This window comes from Protomyctophum bolini (assembly GCF_963924005.1).
Source record: "Protomyctophum bolini genome assembly, chromosome: 15".
Classification (NCBI taxonomy): Eukaryota; Metazoa; Chordata; class Actinopteri; order Myctophiformes; family Myctophidae; genus Protomyctophum; species Protomyctophum bolini.
The window spans coordinates 23,009,908-23,032,947 of record NC_137876.1 but is presented as its reverse complement, the minus strand read 5'-3'; the positions used below and the strand labels follow the sequence as shown (position 1 = coordinate 23,032,947).

The 23,040-nt window shown below is 43.2% G+C and overlaps 2 protein-coding genes across 5 annotated transcripts in view; one reads left to right on the top strand and one right to left on the bottom strand.

Moving 5' to 3' along the window:
• Positions 1-382: 382 nt before the first annotated feature.
• Positions 383-5,902, bottom strand: supt7l (SPT7 like, STAGA complex subunit gamma). Of its 2 annotated transcripts, XR_013965363.1 has the most exons (6): positions 5,839-5,902; positions 4,658-5,135; positions 3,518-3,842; positions 1,994-2,219; positions 1,022-1,793; positions 383-984 (listed from the first exon to the last, which is right to left on the bottom strand). XR_013965363.1 is itself a non-coding variant. In XM_080783313.1 (5 exons), the coding sequence occupies exons 2-5, from the start codon at positions 5,089-5,091 to the stop codon at positions 1,498-1,500; spliced, it is 1,281 nt and encodes a 426-aa protein (XP_080639439.1). In that variant the 5' UTR covers positions 5,092-5,135; positions 5,839-5,902; the 3' UTR covers positions 384-1,497. The 2 variants fall into 2 exon arrangements, 1 of the variants encoding a protein (XP_080639439.1); XM_080783313.1 differs by having other exon boundaries at positions 384-1,793.
• A 458-nt stretch (positions 5,903-6,360) lies between these two features.
• slc4a1ap (solute carrier family 4 member 1 adaptor protein) overlaps positions 6,361-23,040 on the top strand; it is a 32,862-nt gene continuing 16,182 nt past the window's right edge. The window contains exons 1-15 of one of the 3 annotated variants that reach the window (XR_013965426.1): positions 6,361-6,835; positions 7,168-7,650; positions 7,781-7,994; positions 8,583-8,711; positions 9,092-9,152; positions 9,955-10,094; positions 10,410-10,570; positions 10,806-10,875; positions 11,005-11,194; positions 12,084-12,186; positions 12,701-12,968; positions 14,670-14,756; positions 16,454-16,548; positions 16,763-16,832; positions 18,168-18,326. Coding sequence is in view for 2 of the 3 variants with exons in the window: in XM_080784501.1 (XP_080640627.1) it covers positions 6,362-6,835; positions 7,168-7,650; positions 7,781-7,994; positions 8,583-8,711; positions 9,092-9,152; positions 9,955-10,094; positions 10,410-10,570; positions 10,806-10,875; positions 11,005-11,194; positions 12,084-12,186; positions 12,701-12,968; positions 14,670-14,756; positions 16,454-16,548; positions 16,763-16,832; positions 18,168-18,217 (2,595 nt within the window). In the remaining variant the exon portion in view is untranslated. Of the gene's footprint in view, positions 6,836-7,167; positions 7,651-7,780; positions 7,995-8,582; positions 8,712-9,091; positions 9,153-9,954; positions 10,095-10,409; positions 10,571-10,805; positions 10,876-11,004; positions 11,195-12,083; positions 12,187-12,700; positions 12,969-14,669; positions 14,757-16,453; positions 16,549-16,762; positions 16,833-18,167; positions 20,034-23,040 lie in introns of those variants that run through there. The other 2 variants (XM_080784502.1, XM_080784501.1) reach the window with 2 other exon arrangements.

The following is a 23,040-nucleotide window of genomic DNA, read 5'->3' as shown; positions in this document are numbered from 1 at the left end:
GGACTTGCACTCACAGCTCTGCTTCATTACAGCAACAGATGCTCATTCAGCAGCGTCAGGTTGACAGGTGTGTCAAGTGCGTTTCCTAAAGTGGCAGCCTGGTGTCCTCCTGTTGTGATGATGTAAGGATTAGTGCAGGGAATGTTGTGTCATCGTCAGTAGACGACCATAACGGGAATAAACTGTTGGTGATGCACATTCATAGAATACTGTAATTGCATTTTGCTTTTAATATCATACTATGGGGATAACCATGTTATACATGTGATACCTATGCTATACAGTACATGACCATGTTATAAACAAAGCAATTTGTACAAATATTAATTAATAAATATATATGTAAAATAATAAGTAACTGAATGCTTTTCGTATGGCAGCAATAATTTTTATACTAGTTTTAGGCTCTTAGTTCTAAAAGATGAAGTTTAACCACACCGTACGAAAATGACCATTACCTCAAATATTATATGACCGACACATTTTGGGGGGGGAAAAGGGATATTTTTATTCTTTTGGCATTGAATGCATGTGCATATCTTCAGTGAAAACATTTAAACTAAGGAAACTACAAATTGTTACTCTTTTATATAGGCTAATCAGAAACAGAACAAAATGCATTCATTCAGTTCTTTCGTCTAATTAACGGCCCTGTTCAGCTTATTGTATAGTACCTGTAGCCAAAATATTACAATACTTCTCAAGCCCATCTGCAGGATCTAGGATACAGATACAGCTATGCAACCTATTAAAACCGGGAAAGCATCTGTGTAACCACTTTAACAACAGTGTTCAATAGAATTGATTTATGAAATAAAATCAAAATGACAGCGACGAATTGATAAAACATTTGTAACTCAAATCTTTTCTTCTGGGGGTCCCTGGAACTAAATATTTTGAGATGGGGCTCCACGCCCAAATACAAATAATGTCGGGGTCCTTGACATGGAAAAAGTTTCAGAATCACTGATGCCTGACTCACACCTTCGCAACAGATTGATGTATAGCTGATGCATGAGACTTATTGACTGATGCAAGCTCACAATGCATTTCCAATGGGAGTCAAATGGTTTGACACAACATTTGTGTTGCATGAGGGGGTGGGGGGGCAGTCGAAACACAGCCGAAAGCCGTACAACACAAATGTTGTGTCAAACCATGTGACTTCCATTGGAAATGCATCGGGGCGAGATGTAAACAAACCCTTTCTTTAAATCTAGCATGCATCAATGTTGTACGCTAGATGCGAAGGTGTGAGTAAAGACTAACACTGCGCTGTTTTTGTTTTGTTATTTAGTTTTTATTTTTGTAGCAAAAATCAGTTCAGAGTCTCCTTGAACGATGACCAACTCGAAGCAGAGACTTCGGGGAAAACAAAAACAAATGATATTTCATGGAGTCCATTGTCTCTCCTCCACTGAAAGGATCTGGATCCGACGCTAGACATAATGACCATCTGGCCGTCTTCCTCACAAAAGCTCGTATAAAAATGGGATTTCACATTTTCTTCACGCGTTTCCTGGGTCTCTGGTTGAAGACGGGCGAGGTGCCTATCAGGGAATCGGGCGAGTGCGACTCGGCGTAGCTGGCGTCTGACGCTGCGCCTCCGGGAGACGGCGCCATGGCTCCTCCAGACTCGCTCATGGTGGACATGGGACCCCCTTCCTCGAACACATCGCCCCCAAGGACCCCGTGCGGGTGGTGGGGGTGCCCGGAGCCTTGGCCCTCCTCCCCGTCTTGAGGCTCCATTTTCACATGTGGCCACAAGGGAGAACTAGTACCCGCGCCGCCACCTTGACGGGAGTGGGGAAAATAGAGAGAGTAGAATTTTAATGTGAATATGACGTGTGAAATTAAATCAGTACTACCAACTTATCAATGGGCCACTTAATATTGAATAATATATATTAAATTATTGGTCAGGCTAAAGAAAAACCCTCTTGTATAATTAGTGTAACTTATTAATGCATTGTAATATAAAGGCAAGTCTAACCGGAAGCATGTGGAGATTGGTCACCCTCCAGTCTCTCGCCGTGGGCCCCCAGCACCCCCATAGGAAGGGCCTGATCCCCGGAGGCTGGGTCCGCTTCGGGCTCCTCGCTGATGGGAAAGGAGATGTCACTCATGGGCTCCTCTTTGATCTTAGGTGGCTTCGAGTCCTCCAGGGACTTCTCTGGGTTCACCAGACGCTCGTACTCTTCCGACAGATCCTTGCTGACCTGAAGATAGACAATTACTGCGGTATTATTTACAGTCTCAGTCTCTCAGACGTGTCCTCCATCTTCGCTTCCAGGCATCCCGGGTTATCCATACATCCGGCCAGTTCGTTGATGCTTTGCCCTCCTGCGTCTTTCTTGAGTACATCCACATTATGTTAATGTGGGACGTCCTCGTTACCGGGGCCCTTGTGTCGTTTCCAACAGCACTAGTTTGCTGGCTATCCGATTTTGGAGATTCCTAACCTAGACCACTGATTACGGATGTTTTGATCGATATTTAGTCAATAGTCATTTTATTTCATTTAACCACTTAAGCCCAATTGAAACTAATTTTAAAATAGCCCATCTACAAGCTCACCAATAGCCTCACGTTGTGAGCTCATAGAAGATTTTCAAGAACGTTTGCTAATTTTCACCTATAACAACATGCCCAACATACAGACACCAAGTTAAAAGTAGTTCAACCTATCGGCTGCATAATTGACAATAACGACCAAAAGGGCAATATGTATGGGTGAGCTCCAGTATCATTGTACCCGTCTCGTAGGTAGGTATGGTCTCGTGAACACAAGTTCAGCTAGGAACACTAAGTTCGATTCCTAGCTGATTAACTCAATGCTGTGTTTGTTGTTTTATGCCTTTGTGTATTATGTGGTTTCCAGCACACAAGGTGTGTCGGTTCCATTTTCAACGTAAGGAATACTGCTTATGTATTATTGCATTTTATTGTTATATTATTAGCGTGTTAAATTAATTCAGAACATTTGCTTTCTTTCCGAATACAATAAGATATTTGGGAGCAGGAACAACCACAAGACAGAAGTAAAACCAGACATCGATAATCTGAGAAGAAACTCTGTTTCGGGGGTTGTATTTCTATTCAAATGAATATTCACATAGAACAGTGGTTTTCAACCCTTTTCATATCAAGGCCATTACTTATTCTGCATTTGAGCCACGGACCACCATTTGATGAGATTTAGCATTGCAGATCCAAAACTAAAGAATACGTCCACATTTACATGCTGTATTGATGTTGGCAACATAGGAGAGATAACGTTGTTCAAAGTAACAATTCTTCTACATTCTCTATTTGCGTAGACTTCTTGTAAATTAACTAAGTAATGCAGATGTTTAACAATAATGTAACTCTTGAAACCAAATGGCCCCTTGCGGGTTCATATCTATAAGGGTCCATTTGCGTACCAACTCTCCATCATTTAGCTGGCGACCACCTGGACCACTGACATAAAAGAAACCAAACGTAAACCCAAACACACAAATAAAGCTCCCCTCACCTGGAGCATGTAACTGTGGTAGTCCTTGATCCGCACCTGCCAGAAGCGCTGCAGGGCCAGCACGCTGCCGATGCCCACCTCGTGGAACACCTGCTCTATCACGTCGGGAAAGGGCGTGGCGCCGAGGCGCGCCTCCCGGTCCACGGCCACGCGCATCAGGCGGCTCAGGCGCAGGTAGTGCTCGTGCACCAGGTCGGTCAGGGTCTCCAGCACGCTCTCCTGGGCCGACTGGAAGCCGGCGTGGGCCAGGACGGTGGCCACCGACTGGTAGAGGAGCTGCCGGCAGGACGGCCAGCTCAGCTCTGTGACCGGCTCCCCTTTGCCCCTTTGGGAGGGGAGGAGCGATAATGTCATAACATTCACTTAAACAGAAAAGATAGCAGTGACATTAAACTTAAAGGGTAAACTATATGCACGTTACGACATTATGACCTTTTTGACGACATCAATATCTGCAATAATTTTTCAATACGTGGTTAAAGAAAATGACATCAGCGTTTTACAAAATATCAGTCAAAATGTGGGTAATTGGTCGTGGTTTAGGACTGCAAAATTGGGATCGGCATTGGACCCAAAATCATGACATTGGTCAGGTTCTAGTAATTAGTCAAAATTTGTGATTTACAAAGGCCTGCAAACGAGTGTTTCGTGAGTCGACATTTGAGACAACTCTGATCTATTACAGTATCATTGCAATCAACAATTCTAGCATATAGTCGCTGTTAGGCAGAAATTTTGTCCAAAAAAAACGTTACTCTTCAGGAAATTGACAAAAAAAGCTATAAGGCCTGTGTTGCTATTGATCCAGTGTAGATATTATTTAGTCCCAAGCCATACTTACTTTTCATTAGTTAAATATTTATAAAACCCACAGACGGCCTCAACGACTTTAATGTTTTGTCCAAATACCGGTACAATAAAATTAAATCAAGGTTTTTCAACAACAACAAAAAAAAGCTGATGTGCAAGCTAGTCTCAACCCTGCTTTTGCCCAACGATGTCATACAACAAAGTATTACAAAAAAGGATATAAATGTATGGGCGGGGGGAAATCACTTTTTGTTATGTTGATAGCAGGTTTAGAGAGACAGAGAGAGAGAGAGAGAGAGAGAGAGGGAGGTACCATTCTCAGCAACTCACTTATAGAAGTCACTCTCAGGGTCACTGTGGCGAAGCTGAAAGGGCTGCCGCGGAGCTTTGCTGTCCAAGGGCAGCAGGTCGTCCGGCATGGCGGGCGGCGTGGGTGGTCGTAAGGGCAGGCTGGCGTCCGCGCCCTCCTCCATCTTGCCGCCCCCCTCGGAGGGCGCGGCAGAAGAGCCCTGACTCTGGGCGGCGGCCAGCAGGCCGCGGAGGCGGCGGGCGTGCTGGCACAGCTGGACCGTGTGGATGGTGAGGCTGCAGGGCTCCGAGGGGATGTCCAGCATGGTGGTGGGCCGCGGCCGCTGGGCAGAGGGCTGGTGCAGGGGCGGGTCCTGCATCTCCACGGAGCGGAACTCCCGCTGGAGCAGGTCGAAGGAGCTGCGGCTCGGAGGGGCTCCCGCCGGGCCCGGGATCTCACCCCAGTATCGCATCATGTTGACTGGCAGGCAGGCGGCTGCCCAAACAGGTATACTTTGGTCTGGATATGAGGATGGTAGTGTGTGTGTGAGGGGAAAAAGTGGCAGGAAAAGATCGCAGCATGAACGGATATGGGAAGATTCTTTATAGACGGATAATGTATTTGTATTTTGGAATGCTCTGTGATCAAAGTGAGGTTCAAATGAGCTAGGTAGTGTGAGCACATACACTATATACATCTATAGCATAACATATATTTTATAGGAGAAAAAAGTACAAGCATTCATTGCAAATTAATACAAAACCAATAATATATATATCCTCAATGGCTCTTCCACGAGAGACAGCTTATAGCATTATTTTTTACATTCATTCAACTGTATTTAAATTTTCTTGCAATCTGTGCACATGGCTGCTTAATTGTACCTCAGTGACACAACACAAATACAAACTTCTTGAATCTTGAAAATAGCACATGATTTTGCATAATTTCAAATATCACTACCCTTGTATGTTTTGATCAGCTAGCATTTAGTCAACGTTATTCAATTGAATATAAAGTGTAATCATGTTATAGCTGCCTGTCGGATAGTGCGGGCTGTCAACGTGTGAATAAATCGAGCAATTCGGCGGCGTTATTACACAAAACAAGGTTTATGATATAAACCAGACTGAATTATATAGCAGCTGGACAATCTCCAGGTTATAAATATATCCCAAGCTATTACAAAATGCAAATATAACCGTAGAAGAACAGAACTCACATTATTGCAGTCAGAGCCAAATCAAACGATATGAGCCCATCCATCCATAAGCTCGAGCTGTCCTGTCACAAAGAAGCTCCGTAGTGACACCTGCACGACTTGTAAACGTTCCGAAGCAAACGAAGCACACGAAGGTGGATGAATTCGGTTGAATTGAATTATTAGAACAATCATGTGCGTTTTATTTTAAGGAGCGTTTAATCACACTCGCCTGACATATATAACATGTAAAATGCATGTGTGTCTGGGTCTCTGGCCACAGTGGTGGAAAGTAAGTACAAGTATTTTAGTAATTTCACTATCTTTTCCAATTTTCAGTACTTTTACAACGCATTGTGAGCTTGTATATCATAATGTAGATTATAATAAGATATAAAATTAGTACTTTTACTTATAATTGTATTTCTACGTTGCAGTATTGATACTTTTACTTAAAGTTAAAAAAAGAAAAGATAAGTGAGTCGTTTTTCCACCGCTGACCAAGAGCCCACCGGTCAGATTTAACAGTTGCACCAAAATAAACATGGCAGCTTCCTCGCCAGCATCGGCGGCGGAGTCTGAGAAGATAAACACGGATCAAGATATGGACAGATTGGACACAGACGACATCATGAATTCTGGCGACTCTGATCGCAGCGGGGAACAACACGAAAACAAAGAAGACGCGCCGCCAAACAACAGCGAGGATTCAGGAGAAAAGGAAGAAGATCCTTTCAAGAAACCAGCGCTGTTCGCAGCTCCTTCCCTCGCGGTGATCAGACAACGCGGTGGTGGTCCGTCCAAGAACAATAAGAAGACACCGGTACCAGTCACGGTGGACTCTGCTGCTGCAGCGGAACCACCGAGCCGCGGCGCGACAACAGAGCCACCACCACACGCACCTCGGTCTCTGGAGGAGGCCTCTTCCGAGGAGCCTGCTGCGAGTTCAAGTTCAGAGGAGAAGGTCACTTCTTCTGAAGAGGCCAACGATGGAGAGGAACATCCCGACAAGGCGGTGGTGTGTTTTCATTGATTGATTGATTGTGATGTATTTTTTAACCGTACTGTAGCTGTATAGTAGCTCATGGGCTATGTGATATCTGAATCTGCCTTCAGGGGACCAATAAAGTATGTATCTATCTATCTATCTTTTTGCATAGAAGTGTATATTTGTATGTCTTTACATGTTTTGATTAATTGAAAATGGAGAACCCTGGCTGTAAACAAGTCTTTTTCTGGTTTTATCCTCTTAGCAGATTTTCTATTGACCTGTGTCTTCCTTGAACTGTACCCATCCTGCAAACTGCAGCAGCATAATACAAATGTCAATCTGTCTGTCTGTCTGTCTAGGTCGGAGCTGTCAAGAAGACCCAAAAAGAGGCCAAACCGAGAGTCTCCCTTCCCGTCAGAGGACCCCCCGCCGCTGCAGGGTTCAAAGCCCAGTTAGCCCACCCCCCTGTGCCGTACACGGAGCCTCCCTGGGGCGGGGTGGCGGCGGAGATGCCCTATGCTCTGGAGATCCTCAAGAACGGCACCATAGTGGACACGGTCCCGCTCGCGCAGAAGAGCTACTTCGTGGTGGGACGGCTGCCCGTGTGCGACGTCCCCTTGGAGCATCCCTCCATCTCCAGGTACCACGCGGTGATACAGTACCGCGGGCAGTCCGGCGAGAAGGAGTGCGTCGGCGAGGAGAGAGGGTTTTATCTCCACGACTTGGGGAGCACACACGGCACCGTAGTGAATAAAAACAAGATCCCCCCCCAAACCTATATCCGACTCCGAGTTGGGCACGTTGTGAAGTTTGGAGGGAGCACTAGGCTTTTTATTCTACAGGTAAAAAACATATTATTGCAATTTGTACTACACTACCGGGAATCAAAATAAACACACACCTCAAGAACACTCAGTTTTAGGCAGGGCATCACTCCCATTTACTATTTCATCCGCATCTATTTCTTCACAGGGTCCAGAATTCGACGAGGAGGAGGAGTCTGAGCTGACGGTCACACAGCTGAGGGAACGCGCCCAGGCGCAGAGAGCAGAGCTGGAGAAGAGGATGATGGGAGAAGAGGGCTCTGATGGCGACGACGACGACACTGTTGATGGAGAGGGGAGCGGTGACAAGAAGGACCAGAGGAAGACTACAGGCGTAGACTCTGGCTGCTCTTGGGGAATGGGTAAGCTTTATGGAAATGGTGTCAGTCTGGCAGACGTAGAGAATCGTATGCTCACGGTATGTAGCTAGTTAGAATATCAGTAAGCCTACCCCGTCCAAGTGATTTCTGGTAGAGGGGCGGGTGCTAAAGAAAACAGCCAGTAGATCCTATTTGTTTGACAATTGACAATTTGTTTGTCAATTTAAGGATTTTTAAGATCTTTTTAATACCTCAAAAAAAGAAAAAGACCATTACTGCATCAAAAGTAATCAACAAACGAATCTATACTGTAAAACTGGTCAAACATTGTCCAAATTGTCAAATAATATAAGAAAGAGACAAATATTAGGAAAATAGCAGATCTACAAGCTTAGCCTTTTCAAACTAAATGTAATGCCTCAACTCCTACAATTCCAAGTGCTTGTCAGGGTGGGGCGGTCCCAATCATTTTGGGGGGGTCGCGGCCTGAAAAGGTTGAGAACCACTTTGTTAGATGATAGAATCAATAGGAAACTACTTCTGCTGGGCTGTCTTTTTGGAAGTCCACAAACAAGAGTACATTTCCCTCCATTTGTCTCCACAACTCCTCCTAACTGCCCTGTACTGTAGGCGAAGACCCAGTTCCAGAGGAGGACGAGAACGAGGAGAACCCCTTCGCCACAGAGTTCCGTGAAGACCAGGAGGCTGCTTACCTGAAAGACCCCAAGAAGGCCCTGCAGGGCTTCTACGACAGAGAAGGTGAACTGCCGAGTTGTGCTAAAGTGTTAGATGGATGGATTTTACTGAATGGATTTAACGAAACTAATCTGTTGGCGTCAATCCAATTTAATACAAAAAAAGCAATCGTAATAATGCAAAGGTCTTAGTAGTGGCATCCAGTAGGTGCCAACACTGCCAAGATATGGATGGATGGATGGATAGATATGATTCCCAAGCCTTTGCTGCGTGTCACTCCCTGCCTCTCTCCCTGTTTCCTGTTGCTCTTCATATCACTGTACTATCCAATAAATCCCCAAAAAGTATTAAAACTAAACAAAACACTGTGATCCTTACAAATTGGCATGGATAATGTGAAAAGTTATCATTGCCTCTGACTACACATCTTTCTTTCTCCTCAGGAGAGGAGCTGGAATTCGAGTATGAAGACCAAAACCATGGCACTTGGCTCTGCAGAATAAAGTAAGTGGCAAAAACTGCCTCTTGACGTAATATAAAGGTTAAACACGTCGCATACATACACACTGTTGTACTAACAGTTGGGATGTCAAGCATTTTGTAGATACTGTGATTTTGAATTTGAAATGAATGGTCAGGTTGGGAGGGGATATGGGCTAATATTTGTCGTAACACTTGCTAATGCAATGTCTATACACTGTTTCTCAACCGATGATCCACGGACTACTAGTAGTCTGTAGCATAATAGGCCTGCAGGTGGTCCTTGGGAAAATGTTTTAAAATATAAATAAAATGCCTTTTGTTAAATGTATTAAAATATGTTTAAATAGTCCAGTATTTCAAAAGTCCATCAAATTTAAGAAAATATTTGAATTAATAGCTACTAAAAAAAAGATTGAAATTAAATCATCACTGTTAATGGCTTGATTTCATTAATTACACGATACTATGTGCAACAAATTATATCAAGCCCAGGCATGATATTACCACTGTTACACTGATATAGTACTGATAGAGCAGGCACATGATTATATGTGCACATTTCCTAATAATGATGACAATCAGGCAAGCTGGTACACTTACCCTTCTTGAGATTCTAACTCCCTTTTCTGTGGAATTTCTTAAGCTCAGACTTCTCAGTAAATGACAACATTGACGCACTTCCACGGAACATTGCACAAAAGTGTCGTGCACTGTTCCGTGAAAGAAAATACAAAATCTTCACATTGCTACAATACTAAATTCATGGCCAGGGACTACATTGTGTGTCACACCATGCCATGATACGGAACCTTTTTGTTCTCAGGCTCCCAGTGGACGATGCTCTGGGCAGGCAGCTGGTGGCCGAGGTGACCCACACAGGGAAGAAGAAAGACGCGGCCGTGCAGTGTAGCCTGGAGGCCTGTCGGATCCTGGAGGCCCGAGGGCTGCTGCGCCAGGAAGCAGGTGTGTGTCTCCAACCCAAAGGGAGGGTTTCTTAGCAGAAAGGCTTGACTTGCTGCTTGAACACGTTGTGCATGCCATGGTAATGTCGGAATAGTGTGCAAATGGGAACCAAATGGACCATTTGTTACTCTTCTGAGTTGAATTATCAGTACTGTATGGCTAGTGATGAGAGATGTTTCTTGCATATTTACTTTTTGTGCTTTCCAAATTCCAATGCCTCCACCCACAGTTCAATTCTAGGTACTCTATTACTGTTTCCGACACTAGTTGAATTTTAGTTACTCTATTCCCGTGTCCAATGTACCTCCACCCTAGTGTCCCGTAAGCGCAAAAAGAAGAACTGGGAAGATGAGGACTATTATGACAGTGACGATGACACCTTCCTGGACCGGACCGGCGTCGTGGAGAAGAAGAGGCAGGAGCGTATGAAGAAGGCGGGCAAGATTGAGGAGCGTCCCGAAACCTACGACTCACTGGTAATAACCAGACTTTAAATATTCTAATTCATATGAGTATTAAAGAAACTGAGCACTTCTCTTTGTACAGTGTTATTGTTCGAGTACTTATTTGCATGTCTACTGAATGGAAAGCACAAGCATTGACACAGCAAATATCATTTCAATGTAAAAAGTACATTGGCAGCCTGCCTCTACTAGGCTTATTCTATGACACTAATGCTGTTTGCATTTTGTATTTGTTTAAACTAATAAGGTGGCTAAACTGGCAGGGGTGGAGAAGGAGCTGGCAGAGACCCAGAAAAAGCTGAATTCCGGAGGCAGAGGTGAACCGAGTTTAACTGGTGCTATGCGTGCACACGCACATCGCAATCTGATACGTTCAAACGTTCAAGTCTCTGTCCATTATCTGTCTTGTCTCTTTGTGCCGGTCAAAATGTCTCCGTTTGTCCCAGATTCCTCCAGCTCGTCCACAGAGGACACCCTGGACGCCTTCATGAGCGCCGTTCGAAGCGAGGCGGCGATGGACGCCGTGGAGCGCAGGAAGCTGCACGTGCACGTGGCCGACCTGCGCAAGGAGGCCCAGCGGCTGCGGAAGCTGGTGGAGCTCACGCGGCCAGCCCAGATGCCCTCACTGCAGCCAAGGTGAGGCCACAAGTTAACACACGGTCAGTCCAGATGTCCTCACTGCAGCCAAGGTGAGGCCACAAGTTAACACACGGTCAGTCCAGATGTCCTCACTGCAGCCAAGGTGAGGCCAGGCCACATCAGGCAGAGATTTTACCAAAATGGATTGCCTTGAAGCAGGTGTTAAAATAAATATGGGTCGGGAGTCTGGAAAAATAATATAATATATTTTTTTCTGCAGTATCATGATACACGATATTAACACAATCTTTTTTATGGTTATTTAAGTTAACTTAAAAGTACAACCACCTACAAGGTAACAAAAACTAAAAGGAAAAAAATACATACCGGTAACTAAACTGTAAAGAAGTATAAATTAACTGCAAATCATAGAATGTGCAGTCAGTGTATCACGATACGAAAATATATATCTCTGAAAATGCATATCGTGGAGACATGAGGCCAGGTCAGGTCTCTGCGATATTTATCACGATATCTCCCACCCATAAGTCCAGTGTGGTACCCTTCTTGTTACGTCCGTTTTATTTGCTTTCACAAAGCATAGTTTTCTTTGTTTTTTAATAAGGTTCTGCCAACAGGTAGAGGCTATGCTTTCATTTACAAATGTGTAGACTGTAGAGAAACACTTTTCTGTAACTTTTAAACTACATCGAAAATACAAAATCAACAGGAATATGTGTTGTAAATGTATTTTCTAATAAATATTTCAATACAATGTGAGCAATTATTTGTATGTTTTATCTATTGCCAAAACATTTCCCCCATAATTTTTTTAAATATCCAATAGAAATTGGATATACATACATATAGATAGATAGATAGATAGATAGATAGATAACATTGCAGTGCTACTGATGAATGGAACTTAAACTGTTGTTTGTTTAAGCTGTAGTGGCACCGCAAATGAACAGAAGCCTAAGAAGTCCTTGCCATTGTTCGGGGCCATGAAAGGCGGCAGCAAGTTCAAACTGAAGACTGGTACTATCGGGGTAGGTACCACCCTCTGGTATAATAACATGGTATAAGACTGTCCCTCATCTTAAATTTCATGTTTGACTCTTCTGAAATCACTCACATCCTTCACTTACTCCCTGCTGACAAGAGTTACCTTTTCATCTTTCCTTCAGTGTTAAGTCTGCGTATGACTTTGCGCATTTTTATGTACAAATTGGTAGTTGCAGGTTGCATTTTTGTTTGGTGGAGGGGGCTTGTGTCTTCCTGATGTTAAACCAGTGGTCAAAAACTCCCAAATAAATTGTGTATTTGGCCACAAACCTCTATCGGAAAATATTTTGGGACCCCTAACCCTATTATATTGTGTAAAAATGTATATAGGGTTAAAGTGCTTAAACTGATTTGTGGTTTTGATGCTGTGTTAACTCATTTTGAGTGTGTGATCAAGCGGTCTCGTCGCCTCTTTTCGGGCTCATTTTACGCAGAGCTGGGCCTCTCGTTTCTCTGGTGAAATGTGTCAACGTTCCTTCTCTCCGCGTCCCCTTGCAGAAGTTGCCCCCCAAGCGTCCCAACTTGCCCGCAGAGCTCTTCAACATGAAAGAGCTTCCGCCCGGCGGAGAAGAAGAGGACGACGACGATGAAGAGGAGGAGGAGGAAGCGGAGGAGAAGGAAGAGGTGGAGAGAACCACAGAGGACGAAAGCAGAAACGGTGAAGGTGCCGCTGATCTGGACGGTGGGCATCCTGAGGCGTCCACGTCGCCAGAGAGTGCCTCCTTAGGGCAGCGGAGAAAACGGCAGACACTGCATACACCTAAAGGTAAGGACAACGCATCTGTGTCACCTTAAAATCGTGAAAATGTATGCAAATCTTTGAATATATGTATTTTTAAAGCGAGCGTCCCTGGAACAAAATATTTTAAGCTATGGGTCGGCAGCCAAATACATATATTTTTGGGGGTCCTTGACATGAAACTGTTTGAGAAGCACTGACATACCGGTAGAAACATCGTTTTTTTTCAGAAAACTGCCACAAAGGTATTGGCAATGCCAGCCTGACAGTGCATCGCGGGTTCGAATCCCGATCCTGACCACCTTTGCTGCGTGTCTCACCCCATCTTTATCCCCCTTTTCCTGTCAGTCTACTATACTGCCCTATCAATAAATCACCGCGATACCCTCCATCTGAACAGGTTTTGTGCCAGGGACCCCCCAGAAGAGAAGATTTGTGTTAGAATTCTTTTTTCATAAACATTCACAAAATGGCATAATGTGCAAGGTTGCAGAGCAGCACGAAATGACGATGCAAGCTTTTTAGAAATTGTTCGAAACTGTTCTAAACAGACGTTCTAAATCCCAAGAGTTTTATGAATAACCTGTGTTATACTGTATAAAATGACGTAGATGCTTTTAATGGTTTAACTTTTAGTTTTTTTATTAACATCTATAGATTGGGTTAGATGTGTGGTATTTTGTGATATGTACGTGTGGTGTGTGTTTTGTCTACTGGTATTTTTTCTTTCTCTGCCCTCATTATGTCAACATTTCAAATGTATTAAACCAGGATTCGGCAACCTTTTTGACATTTTATAATTTTGTGCTATATCAACATTAAGTTTAATTATGATTTCATTATAAAAACTTTTCCAGACTTCCAAATTTAACTCTAAGAACACACAAAGAAAGTTATTTCCTTGACATTAAAATGTTTTGATAATCACTGATCTATTATATTTCACCCAGAAACCACTAGGTGTCAGTATTTCTACAACATACTATATCAAATTGAGACATGCCCTTCTTTTTCCCTTGGCAGCACAGCTGAGGGCATGAAATGGTAGATTCAGGTTAGGCAGGGAGGGAGACACGTGACAAGTCTTTGATAGAGCTTTGCAAGCTGGCCGTGCCAGCTGAGCGCATTAATTACCATATCGTTGCTGTCCGGCAGAAACCACTCCATCAGGTTTTTGATTTTTGTTTCCATAAATCTATGCCATTAAACACCCTTTGCATCTGTGTGTTGGTTATACAAATGTGGAACCAACGAAAAGTTTTAAAAAGTGCTTCGGACAAAACCACCTAACTCCATTGGACCCTCAAACTGTCTGCTAAAGCAGCTAACTCCACCACCTCTCTCCCCCTCTCATGCAAGTAATTTACTGAATATATGAAGTCACAATACCAACTTTGTTTGAGGCAGTATTGCTTTAAAAAATGTTTTTGTTAAATGTAAATGTTCCTGAAAAATGTACATTTTGGAGTTAGGCGGTTTCTCCCCGACAGCAGAGATGTATAACCAAGGAACATGAAACCACCTGCAGTACCAGTGGGACATGAGCTTGTTTTTCAAATGTTAGTTGGCAAATTTATTGACAATTACAAGAATATAATTTCTTATAGTTTCACCTAGCCACTACACCCCATTGAGACATTGAAGTGAAGTCCATTATTTTAAAACCCAGATGAATGTTTTATTTACCTTGCTCTTATTACATTGCATTTTCTTGTGGTTTCTCATCAGTGCAAAGTGTCAAACCAACGAGAGATGAGGTGCCAACTGAAGCAATGCAGGTACCTGACCACAGCATCCTGAAGTGGTCCGGTCTGGGTGGGTGTCACGTTTAAATTGTTTCTTTTTATCGTAATGAAAATACTCTCAATAATCATGTAACTGTTATACACACTAGACCTGCTGTTGGCTCTGTACTTGGACCGCTTTTTTCTGTTGACATCATATCTCTTTGTCAAAAATAGCAGCTCTACAAGCTTACAATGCTCACTAGAAATGGATCTGACTGTGAGTCTGTGTGTCTATGAGAGAGTCCAGGGCTTGTGCACAATGCCAGTAGATCAGAGTTGTCCAAAGTGCGGCCCTGGGACGAATTTTATACGGCCGGCCCCGCAGATTCATACCTGAATAGAGGTCTATACTGGACCGTTGAAGTGTACTCAGATACGGATCGTTCCAATGTGAATGCATGCGTACCTACAGAAGGAAGTGGACTGTTTTTTTTAAAGAATGTGACATAATCTCTAGTCGACGAGCCAAGCGCCAACAAAAAAAAACAGACAGACGCTGCACGACGCGTAACACCAGCGCATTTCTCAACGCCGCCCGTCTCCTGTTGAATCTGCGTATACGCGCAGCACCGCAGTACGCGCTGATCTTATTCTGCGGACTACACGTGGCTCTTGGGCTTTGCTTGGCATAGTTTCCAAAGTAAAACAAAATAATAATAATGCTAAAGTAGAATCCATAGCAAACTAATATCAAACACAACACTGGAGCACAGAACTGACTGACACAGTGAATAGCAGGCAGGCTGACAGTGAAGTAGTATAACGGCAAAGAGGCAATGCAATGTGTGTCTGGATTTATTTGAGACAATGTCGCAGAGTTGATGGTCAGTGTCCGTGCGCGCCAGCCATCAAGCACACCACCATCTGGAGGATTAAAGTGTGTTATGCAAGTGTACCCGGGTGCGCTGTTGAATCTCGGGCAATGTGAATCATGGCCATCGGGTACCAGGCAACCATATTCGGAAACGGTTCCAATGAAACGGATTCAGTCCGTCTCAGTGTGAATTGCCTGTTATACAACCATTATATAGATAGGACTTTTCTGTTTGGATGTATGGGCTGTCAAGGCCAGAAAGTAGTTTTTTGCCACTTAGTAGGCGTTCCCACATAACTTGCGTGTACGATGATGATGTCATGCACATACCCTCTAGTCTAGTCTATTGTATTATGAACAGTATGAGACATCTTTTAATTCAAGTTTATTAACCTGGGCATTTCCCAGAGTATAATTTGTCAGTGTTCCTTGTTCCTTGTATTTCTTTTTTGTTGTTACCTTGCTGGTCTGGTTACATTTGGTAATGTGAAAAAGGTTGCACTTTTTGTTCACAGCACACACCTGACAGAGTATTGATGATGATAGTTAAATAGAATCGTTTAAATGCGATGCATATGTATGCAACTTTGTTATAGTCCGAAGGTACATTATGTCAGGAGATGTAGTTGACCATTGGGTCTTTTTCTAATATTGCCCCCTTTGAAAAAAGTTTGGACACCCCAGCAGGCTCGCCTGGAGCCGACTGGCTGCAATTAGGAAACGCAGAGACGTCCGGCAGAAGACGTTGGTTGCGTGACTCGCGTTGTCCGACTATTAGGTAGGCTCCAGACGAGCCTGCTGGCTCGATTGCATTCGAGTGATAGGTAACCTACTGGTGATTATCGGTTGATGACATTCGAAGCGGCTTTTGTCACACCGAAACTGAGGTTCTCATTGGCCTGGCTCTGCAGATCCCACGGCTGGAGGAGAGGACACAGCACCACCACAGACCAAACCCAGTGCAAAGAAGAGTGTGAAAAAGAAAGCCATTGGCCCTGCCGCCAGGGTAAGCCCTCACACACGGCAAAATGTGTAGAAATGGAATCATACACTCTCGGAATTAAATTAACTATGAGCATTTTTTCCGTGTAAACATGAATGGGACACTAAGGAAAATGTGTGAGGTGTGAGTGAGAGAGCCGTGTTTTCCACACACACCCACCGACTACTAGGAGGCTCCTACTGGTGATGGGTCAACATTTCACTCTTCTTTTCCACAGCCTCCAGTGTCCCTTTCTGGTCAATACCCTGAAGATGACCCTGATTACTGTGTCTGGGTGCCTCCTTCAGGTACAACTGAACCCATTCTATTGTTTATAGAATTTGCATACATTTGCTTATATGGTGCATGCATTGCTTAGCAGCTAGCTGTTAATGCTTTGTATCCAAGACTGCTCACATATATATCATATTTAGCCCCGGGTCAAAACCAACTAGCAAGGTAGAAGTAGATTATTTTTTTAAAGCTGCATTACAGAACTGAAATTAACTTTTTTTTAATCAACCTGTAAGGTGGATTGTGCTAAAACAAGCACATCTGCAGTGGTTGGAGGTGAAATCTAAACCCTGGTGTGGAGTTGGGGGTTCCCATGGTCATGAATTATTTTGAAATTAGAAAAAAATATTTTCCAGTCCTGTAAAAAAGGGTCCTGTAATTTATATAGTCATTGAAAAATATTTGGCTATGTATTGTTTTTGGCTATTTATTTTGTTCATAAGTAGTTTTTTGACAAACGGCCTGTGTGATCGCAGCCTATCGTGTACCGGACGTGACACAAATAGCAGATCTACAAGCTCACAACATGCTGCAGCGTGATCCTGTGCCCTAGGATGGTGTGGTGTAGCAAAGATTTGTCTCGAGATTTGGAACAGAATTTTACCATTCTATATTCTATGCTTTATTCTTGCTACACTGCCCGTCTTTGGGCATTGCACATAGGAGTAAGAGTACTCATTGCGCTGAACGATTGTTATATTAGGTCTGGAAATTGGGTTAAATATTCTGGAAATGAATTGGTAAATATGTGTGGGAACCCTGTTACTGCATGGGGCGTTATCTCCCCTGGCCAAGCAGGAACTTTGTCTTGGCAGAGACTGATAGAAGTTTGTTAGGCCACACGGGACGAGACACCCACGTTCGAATCCCGAGTAAGACCTGAAATGACGGTTTGCGGCTTTAAACCTCAAACACACACTTCAATGAAGTATATTTCTGATACCAAGAGATGCCCTTTTACAGCAGGGCAAACATTCCTGTTTGGGAAAACGGGGACAGTCCTCGGAGCGTCTTTACAGGACGACAGCCTCTGTCTGTGTTGTGTTCCAATGCGGTACTGTCGGTGACTCGGTACTGTAGGTAGATTACTTGTAAATGTCAACTTGAAGTTTATCCTGCTGCATCTAGGGCATCTTGCCTTTTAGGTTTCATAACCACAAATTGCACAGTTTAAAGGGATCTAAATCAAAGTCAAAGCAATGGGGTGCCATATTATGCAGCTTGGATTCATTACATTGGGAAAGTATCTATCCCAGTTTCATACTTCATATGTAACTATATAATCAAAACCGCTGTGTAGATATAAAGTGATTTATTTTGAAAACAAAGTTTGCTCTTCCACATCACAGATCAGTCTGGAGATGGTCGCACTCATCTAAACGACAAGTTTGGCTACTAAAGGGAACTAACTGCCCTAACTTCCATACTGCCAGGGGGAATGGCTGCAGCAACACAAAGCCATACCAGTGACGTTCTCTCTCCAAACCTTCAGCCCATCTCATATCCATGTATGTTATGAACTTTTCCTTGAGCCCCCGTTGCTGCCAGCTCCTGTAATATTGTGCTATCATGATGCACCGACGCGTTACGAGACCTTAGGAGATGTCACAATAGCCTAAGGAATGAAACATCTGCTCACGTGGATGGTCTCGGAATTGGGAATGGGAACGGTGTGGCTCAAGCTGTGGATCTGGGACATCATGTGGCCAGCCTGCGACATCGGTCGTCTGTGACATATGATATCCATGACATTATGACTCTGAATGTGGGCAAGGTTTCAGCCTGATCTCACTGCCATTGACTTGAAAATATATATATTGTCGCTGTCAGGAAGAAACCTCTTATCTCCGTATTCTAACTTGTTTCCGTATTTTTTTTTGTTTTTTTTCCGTAATTTAATGTCCTACTTGATCAAACTACAGCGGCACACAAAAGCATCAAAAGTAGCGGATCACACAAGCTCGACACGTGGCTTGTCGGTCTGCTTCTTTTGATAAGTAACAGTTTTGGAGGTTTCCCACCCGACAGAAACGATGTAAAACACAATAATTATGTGAAACAAAATTTGTGGCGGTACTACGTTAGCCTGCCGGCAGTGTGCACATTTCAAGAAATCTTGGCGGTGAGGAGTTCAGCGGTTTGTGAGATAAGATTAGCTCCGGACAAAACGGACACAGACGCAAAACCAATCGTATATAGACATTACGGCTAGCCTGGAGGGCCACACCGTGAAAAGGGAATTCTGGAGACTTGAACACAATGTCCCTATAATAAATACTGTTGTTAATGTGGTCTGTGTGGGATGGAGATGGAGAAGCAGAGATGAGTGTTCACCGTCCTCTTATCGTTTCTCACTTTAAACCAGTTTTCAGAGAGGTGTTTGTGCTCTCCGGCTGCGTAATAAACATAGTCCCAATCTCATCTATTCACATTAGCTCAAATTGGCAATGGTTGAAGAATAGTACTCCTCGTCGTTTGTGCAGTCACTGGGCAACAGGCCCACTGGCACCTCCACTGAGATGTGGGAAGAAAGGATGGCACTTCAATTTTGTCACCTTATTTGACCCGACTGTCGGCCAAAGCACATGGAAAATAGTCAAGGACCACACAGAAGTGTTCAATGTAACTGCTGTGACCTCAAGTCAGCCTTTCTGTACGTTTCATTGCTGGCTCTGCAGCTATAGATCCACCAATATCCATTCTGTATCACATCCTTAGTTGGCCTCAGTCGACGGCTGGCATAACCTTTCTGGTATCTGTGTACGTGTGTTGGAGCAAGAGAGAGAGAGCAGTGAAGCAGCTTTTCTGACCATCTGGTCAGTTGGATAGCTTAATGGTTGAAACACAAGCTGATAATGAGTCAAGGCAAGCTAAGTGTAGTTTGTGTGCATGTGCGCGCACACGTGCGTGTGTGTGTGTGTGTATGTATGCGTACACACGCATGTCCCTCTTCAAAGTTCTCCTTTTAACAAGATTTGTGTTTACGGGTGACTCAGCTATTGGGGGTGTACGGGTGTCGTGTTTGCCAAGGGCAGGATTACTCTGAGTGTGAAATCCCACACAGACAGCACCGATGTTCATGTTGGTGTCATAGCATCTCCGTTTCAAATCCTTCTCTCTAGTCCTCACATCTCAGCCTCTTAAACTTAGAGATGTCCAAAAAGGATGTATTTGGTTTCATATGTTTGTATTAAAAATTCAACTGTCTGTACATAGCATTTAGGTTGCAATCAGTTCTTTGTTTAGCGCTACCTGTTGTTGACTAGGGCTGCAACTGTTTGTTGTTTTCTTGCGGATAATTTTTAGTTCAATAAGAATAATGTGAACTGAAGCGCGTTGTTTTTGCGACTAACCGATTTAGTCTGATTAACCACTTTTATGTACGGTAGTAGTGCAATGGCATTACACAAACATAGCCAATCTACCAAGTTAACGCATTGTGAACTTGTAGATCACCTATTTTTATAAATAATAAAAAATGCTATTATTTCATTAAAATCGATAATTTGTTAGAATGTATTAAATTGAATAGTTTGACTGTTGCAGCCCTATAGATGTCTACCTCTCAGGCTGTTCATAAGATAAGGGCCCTGTTTCTTCAAGAATGCATCACTGCAAAGTAGTGTTGTCCCGATCGAGGCAGATCACGGAAAAAATATCCCTAGTATCCATTTTATCTATATCATGATATTGGACTGGATATTGTCCCTGATTTTGGATATAGGGGTGCATAGGTTGGTTAGACATTATACCAACAGTCCTATAGTCATTAGTCAGACAAACCCGTGCTACGGGTTAAAAATCACCTGTGGCTTCCTGTGAGGTTAGGGTTTGGGGAGGATGTCTGACTAATGGTCTGTCTGACTGTTGGAGCAATATGAATATCGAATCGGTATCGGCAGATACACAAAATCACATGATCGGGATCAGGAGCAAAAAAACATGATCGGGACATCCCTACTGTCTTGAGTTGTTAATTCAGCTCAGCATATCACCCACAACATTTGAGTTGTGTTTGATCTAGCTTTAATTTAACCCATTTAGGACCTTAGGCCATTTCTACAAATGCCTTCTAAATGCTGAAAAACTTATGTAACTTTTTCATGTCAAGGACCCCCAATTTTTTTTTTGAGATCACCATCTCAAAATATTTTTGTTCCAGTGACTCCCAGAAGCAGATTTGAACACTTCCAAAAATATAAAATATATATTCAAAGATTTGCACAAAATGTTAAATATTTTTCATAAATGGCAGATCTACACCACGCTTATATAGCCTATCTGCTTTTTTCCCTTTTTTTTTAATAGCCAAAGTAATGGTTAAAGTGTTTAAATCGACAGATGCTTGCCTGGTTGTAATGTGTTAAGAAACGTGATCTTCGGTAGGTTATTCTGGTGTGTGACCTAGTAGTGAGGGCTGGGAAGCAACCAGTCGAACCAGACCAGCCAAGTCCTGTGCCAATTCACCAGGCAGATTGTACACACACACACACACACACAAACGTCAATATCCCAGATACGAATCATGAGCTCTCTAAGGCCAGTCCCTGAGACGGAAGATTAAATCTACATACAGTGCAGTCTCCTTTTTTTCTTCAGTGGGTAATCTCGATGAAATAAAATAAAATCGCATTAGTCTAAGCTTATCCAGGAAATTGGCCCTTAATGTATTACATCATACTGAAATAAAACAATGGGACGGTTTAGCAGAGGCTCAATTCATATCCGTGAAGCAAATTGATTTAAGGAGCTGACTGGTGTGTAGTGTACTGTGGCACAACGGTTGGCACCCACTGACGGATCCTTTTAAATCTGGTGTGCACTCTGGCAAAACGGTTAGCACCCAAGGACATGAGATCCTTTTAAATCTCCTACATTTGACCCACACCCTTAGCAGCTGCCTGGGTATCCTGCTGTCCTGGACACCTGCTGCTCTGTGGGCTCTTGGAAGTAGGGGTGGCTGGGCGATATGGTGATTTAATATCGTCGAGACGACGCAATGTCTCCACGTTATGCCGTTTCAGAGATATCGTATATATTGTGATACAGTGAATGCACATTCTATGATTTTCAATTCTATCTACCTTATTCTTACTAAATGGTGCATTTATATAGCGCCTTGCGCTTCACATAGATTGTGCATTACATTCACCCATTCACACACACATTCATACACCGATGGCGGCGGAAAACCATGCAAGGCACCAACCTGCACATCAGGAGCAATTAGGGGTTCAGTGTCTTTCTCAAGGACACTTCGACACTAACTCTGGGGGAGCCCGGGTTTGAACTGGCAACCTGGTTAGTGGTTACCATCCGGCCACTCTACCCCTGAGCCACCGCCGCCACTTAGTATTTTGGTCTTTATTTTAGTTTTAGTTACCTTGTAGGTGGTTGTAATGTTAAGTAACTTGAGAAAATTACCATAGAAACCAATTATTGTGATAATATTGTGATTGCTTAGAAGGATATTGTGATATATTTTTCCATATCGCCCGCCCCCACTTGGAAGTAGGGCTTTTTGTCTTTTTCATATCAACGATTCCATACAAAACTAAATTAGATGATGGTACAGTACAGTTACAAGATGGGCCAACTGCTATGCAACTAAACTCACATAGCTGTGTGGAATAGTGGGGGCTAGATGTTGGCAGCACGCCCGAAATCTAAAAATGAGTCAAACTGCAGATGCATGCGGGCTAGTTCTCCCAGAACATTTGTGGCCGTAAATTGTTTTTCCCACTCGCTGTAACTGATCTACGATAACAACAGGGTTTCTTATCAGAAATACCGAACAGTAATGTTATGTTTGAAGTTGTAAGAAGTTGAGCTTAAAGCTTCAAGATATTTTAGCTGAACTGTATGGTAGAGCAGTGATACTCAACCTCAGGCCCGCGGGCCACATCAGGCCCGCGGGACCATTATGACTGGCCCACCAATGAAAATCTAAAAAAAAGAAGAAAAAAAAATCTGGAAAATGAAATAAAAATAAATAAATCTGAATGAAGTTATCTTTAATTACATTATTATAAGTAATACTATTAGAGTTGTACTATTACTCGAACGAAAATAAAAGTTTGGGGGGGGGGGGGGAGATGCAATGCAAATGAAAGACATATACTGTGTATCCCTATTCCCTGACATAATTTTATAGCTAAACGGACAGAATTCTATTTTATTTGAATGATGAAACCCAGCTGCCATTAATAGTTGGAAATGGAA

Excerpts from the sequence above, each read along its gene's own strand:
- supt7l (XM_080783313.1), bottom strand. The coding sequence starts at position 5,091 with ATGATGCGATACTGGGGTGAGATCCCGGGCCCGGCGGGAGCCCCTCCG. Across the intron at positions 3,843-4,657 it reads CCTGAGAGTGACTTCTATAA|GGGCAAAGGGGAGCCGGTCA; the intron begins GTGAGTTGCTGA and ends CCCCTCCCAAAG. Across the intron at positions 1,794-1,993 it reads CCAATCTCCACATGCTTCCG|GTGGCGGCGCGGGTACTAGT; the intron begins GTTAGACTTGCC and ends ACTCCCGTCAAG.